The 5,000-nt window shown below is 44.3% G+C and overlaps 1 protein-coding gene across 7 annotated transcripts in view; it reads right to left on the bottom strand.

Moving 5' to 3' along the window:
• Nucleotides 1-5,000, bottom strand: part of qki2 (QKI, KH domain containing, RNA binding 2) — a 55,203-nt gene that overhangs the window by 49,779 nt on the left and 424 nt on the right. For all 7 annotated transcript variants that reach the window (XR_007192302.1, XR_007192303.1, XM_048232486.1 and 4 more), the window contains exon 1: nucleotides 4,716-5,000. This exon is cut by the window's right edge and continues 424 nt beyond it. Coding sequence is in view for 5 of the 7 variants with exons in the window: in XM_048232486.1 (XP_048088443.1) it covers nucleotides 4,716-4,857 (142 nt within the window). In the remaining 2 variants the exon portion in view is untranslated. The remainder of the gene's footprint in view (nucleotides 1-4,715) is intronic.

The following is a 5,000-nucleotide window of genomic DNA, read 5'->3' as shown; positions in this document are numbered from 1 at the left end:
GCTGCATCTTTAGGCATGTGAGTCCAATTCTTCCTCTGGTTCATTTCTACACATAGAAATACTCCTTAGACTTCTGCTTTAGACAAAAGATGAGCCTCTTCCCTGCACTGCATCATTGCTAAGCCATTACTGCCAATGATTTGACCCCAATGATTTAACCCCATGACAGGCTATTTAACGTTATTATGAATAGCCTAGGTGACAAAAAGCAGCATTTCATCTTAGAGGTTCTCTGATTGTTTAACACTCTGTAAAGCGCCATGAGACATGTGTTATGTTTTGGTGTTCTATAAGTGAAATTAAATTGAAATTGAAATTGAATTGAAATTGAGAAGTTATAAGAAGTCAGTGTGCAAGATTTTCAAAATGAACAAGAAATGGTAGGTAGAAAAAGTAACAAACCCAACATATGACCTTGAGATATGACCTTGACCTTAAATCACCAAACGCCGCATGCCAGTGCCAACTTACTGAGATTATGTAGTTGTGGTCTCAAATCCCCAGGTCATCAGCTACCACCAGAAGTGCTACCATGATATTTTTGTGATTTTGTGATGTATTGTGACGCATCATCATGACATGTATCATGTCATATAATGAAATCTAGCTACCTAGATATCTAGCTAACAAGGCCAAGCCTAAAGTCATTTTGTCTAGGATATCTCGCTCCATGACACCATGCTGTGGGATGAGTCCATAGGCTCCTACAGCACTGACCTCAAAAGAACACTTGATTGAGAAACCAAATGTTTTCGCTCAACCAACTATGTCCCCAACGTATTTTGAACGGTGCCAGAACACTGAGACTACTGCCATGTGCCATCACATAGACTTAAACATGACATAACATTCTACATAACATTCAACTTTCTCAATGATAGTATTCAACTTCAACATGTTTCTATAAGTCTGTATGTGTATACACCCTCATCTTTTAGACTAATGCAAAAACTTTGCCCAGAATGGCTACATCATTTTTACAATTTTTAAATATTCTTTTGTTTATATTTATTTGGGGCTTTTATGCCTTCAATCTGATAGGACAGTGTGACAGGAAGCAAGTGGGAGAGAGAGATGGGGTGGGATCGGAAAATGACCCGGGCAGAACTCGAACCCGAGTCCCCTTGAGCATGAATGTAGTATGGGTACTGTAGCCAATTGCGCCACAATGCCCCCCCCCTTCGAGGTCAGGGGAGGCCAGGCAGGCGGCTCAGGGTCCAGGTGAGGGAGTGGATCTTTCCGTGTGCTGGACCCAAGCCCAGGCATCTGGCTGTTTGGTGGGTCTGACTTACTCAAAATAACTCAATTATGCCAAGGAGACCAGGAGGGATGTTGTCCCAAGGGGACAAGTGCTGGGAAGCGACAAACAGGCATAAATATTATGCAAAAACAAACAAACAAACAAACACAAACACACCCACACACACCTGTTTACACAAATATGGTAATGTGGCATGAATGAGGTCTAACGGTGCTCTCTTAGGTCCCTACAGTAGAGCTTAAAGAATAAGCTCAGCCTGATTCCTGAATACGTGACTATGAGAATCAAAAATGAACGTCTGGGTTTCATCACACTTGGTGAGTAGAGTGAATACATGCAGTCTATAAGTGTGTTTGTGTGTGTGTGTGTATGTGTGCGTGTGTGCGCGTGTGTGCGTGTGTGCACTTGTGTGTGTGTATGTGTGTGTGTGTGTGTGTGTGTGTGTGTGTGTGTGTGTGTGTGTGTGTGTATGTGCGTGTGTGCGTGTGTGGGTTTGTGCATCTGGTCATGTATTCATGTATGTGAAGTCATGTATGAGTATGTATCAATGCATTCATGTGTCTGATCGCACACAGCATGCATGTGTGGGTAGTCATGCCTGCATTTGCATATCCATGCACATTTGTGAATCACAAGACAATGTAAACGTTTCTGTGCACCAGCTGCATAAGGCCGGCGACTCAGTCATACAAACTGATCTGATTGGGTCGTGTGCTCCGTATTGGCCTCTTTAGCCTGTTAACTAGACTCCCATGATGACCACCCCCCCTGCCCAGCTAGTCAGACTGAGTGAACACACTGCTTCTGATTTAGTAAAAGCCTTGTCTCAGTCAGCACGCACACACACACACACACACACACACACACACACACACACACACACACACACACACACACACACACACACATACACACACACACACACACAGGCTCACTGTAACTGGTTTAACGGAAGAAACTTGTCCAGTCCTTTAGACAGGCCTATTCAGAAATATCATTCATTGAATTTTCTCATTGCTCTCCTCTTGGCCTCCCCCATTGGCTTGGAGCCACAGCAGTCAGCTGTATGTTCAGATACACAACACAAGCTTGTATTATAGGCTGCTTACACAGTGGTGAATTCAACAGTAAATTACTAGACGGCCTCTGTGGATATCAAATCTATTGCACTGGTGTCAAGCTCATCCATCTTCTCTCAAGAAAACGGGTGGAAAATACACAGCGATTCGATATGTGCCAGCACTGGCTAACATCTAGACTACAAGGGCCAATGTTGACGACAAACATAGGTCTGCAATTCCAAAAAGTAATGTCATGACTAAGAATAACTACTACACGACTGGGGGGAAAGAAGCAGCGGGTCTATAGAGGTGGACTTGCGGAGAGGCCAGTGGGCGTTGACCCAGGGAGACAGACAGGCAAACAAGACACGCTGCCGGTGCTATAGGGCCTCTATCAATCCAAGGATGTCGTCGGCTGCGTTTCTGTGACTGTTTTGAGAAAATGAGCAGGAACCGGACAAAGCCGGCGACCTCAGGATTTAGGGGAAGTGAAAGCCGGCTCTTCTGTCGACGCTATTTATGAGTCAGCTTTATCTGAACACTTCAACGAGGCACAATCTGCGACTTGAGTGTGCGCAAGAGAGAGAGAGAGAGCGAGCAAGTGCAGACGACGGTAAATTTAGACCTGGGCTGGGAGCGGAGAGCATTTTAACGAGCCGACTGCCTGCTGGCACGCGGGTACACACACAAACACACACAGCGAGCGCGCACATGCACCCACAGACACACACACACACACACTACACTTAAGCCAGAATATAAATTATCTCAACTACTTTCTGAGGGACAGTGACAGTCTGACAGAGCTGGCCTCTTTATACTGAGAGAGTATGCAGGGGGTTGAGAATGGCGCAAGAACTGGGTGGAAGGTGTGTGGCTGTTTGTGGGCAGAGAGAGAGAGAGAGAGAGCATGATCCATCCAAAATCAATATCCATCTGTCACAGTGGCACAACAACCTCTAAAAAAAATCCCAAGAAACAAGAAAGAGTTGTCATTAAGGCACCCTTTTGGCTACCGATCAAAAGTCCGTCTTTGTGCACTTTCTTTTGTGAGGAGGATAGAAAGCCTTTTCAAACGTGTTTGGTGAATCTGTAAATTATATGGCGATAATTTATCAAATAGTGTGAATTATTCTCGTTCCATTGTTACTAGTTAAGTTTAGAGAAATGTATTTATGATGTAAATAGCCTACGCCCAAAAAGCTGTCCCTACCAAATTCTTTGAGGATTCCCAATTCGACTAGACGTTCAACGGATATTGCTTTTCCTCTGGTTGTTAAAAAAACGGCGATTCACATTTTTTGTTGGGTGTGTGGGCTTCCAACTCTCCACGCCCTTCAAGGCGTGCGCGGTTAGGAGCCCCCTGGCGACCATCTGGCCCGCCCATCCCTCGCGCTACCAGAGAGAAGTTTCTCGGTGTCCACTCCGCAACCACCCAGACGCTTTTCGCGCGCGGTGACATCGCGTTCGAACTATTCATGCCCGGGGACGAGCGACAATCAATGCGGGCTGCTCACTGCATGTCAGACATGGGGACGAACGTTGAACAAGACAAACAACCTTTTCAAATGAAATATCGATTAAATCCCTTTGACCTATTTTAGCGAGTGAAAGACTTTTGGCTGCAATCTCTGCCAAGTTGAAAGCGTTTGAAGGGCCTCTGGTGACAAACAACATCATTGCATGTAGCCTACAACTGTTGCACTGTAGATCCACAGCCTACCACAAGTACAATGGAGTAATTATGGAGTCGGGGCTCAGACAATCTTTTTAATGATAAGCCTAAATTCTATTAACAACATTAAATATTGTTCCCTCCCGACATCAAGCGCCAGTAGCTTTGGCTTTGTATAGGTTGCATTTAGAGACTGAATGTAGCCTGTTTTTTACACAACGAGAAAGACAATATGTGAGACAAATATAATCCCCCTTTACACCGAATGTCATTCATTCAAGTATTCTTACTCAGTTCAAGCCCAAAAGCCTTACTCAGTTCAAGCCCAAAAGCTAGCCTAATTGTCGGCCTTGATCTCAGTCTATCTGGTTTGGTCGAGCATAGCGTTAACTTTTTATACTATGACACCTCCAACTACGACGAAGTAACACTGTAGCCTATGTCCTAGCTTCTGATAATGAACAATGTGCTTGTTAGGCTGCTGGTGTTCAGTGTTTCACATCAGCTTTTCTGTTATCACACAGTCAAGAGTATTTCCCTTATGCAGTTATATGCTACTGCCGTATAGCCACAGATACATCACGAGTTGCATTACGAAAAGAGGCTTGCAAAAATAATTTATTCTACCGTGATCAATTTGAAGCAGTGAGAGATCTATGGAAAACTAAGAAAGGCTTACTGCTATTAAACTAAAATAAGATAGGTTAGGCTCTCTTACCTTCATCTAGAAGTCTCTCTAGATGGTTGAAAATTCCGCAGAAGTTGGGCAAACTACTCATCAGCTTCTTGTCGTTCATAAGTTGCATGAGATAGTCAGGGGTGGGCTTCGGCTTTTCCTTCGTTTCCATTTCCCCCACCATATTCAAACAGAAGACCCAAAACAATCAAGACAAAGAGAAATAAACACCGAAAGCACTTCAATGCGGTAGCCAACTAAAATCAGTAAACACAAATTAACTCGGGCGTCGCTCTTGACTCCTAACGCAGCCTCTCCCTCTCCGAT

The sequence above is a fragment of the Alosa alosa genome, chromosome 22, assembly GCF_017589495.1.
Source record: "Alosa alosa isolate M-15738 ecotype Scorff River chromosome 22, AALO_Geno_1.1, whole genome shotgun sequence".
Taxonomy (NCBI): domain Eukaryota; kingdom Metazoa; phylum Chordata; class Actinopteri; order Clupeiformes; family Clupeidae; genus Alosa; species Alosa alosa.
Note: the sequence above shows the minus strand (reverse complement) of the source record. Positions and strands in the feature narration are given on the sequence as shown.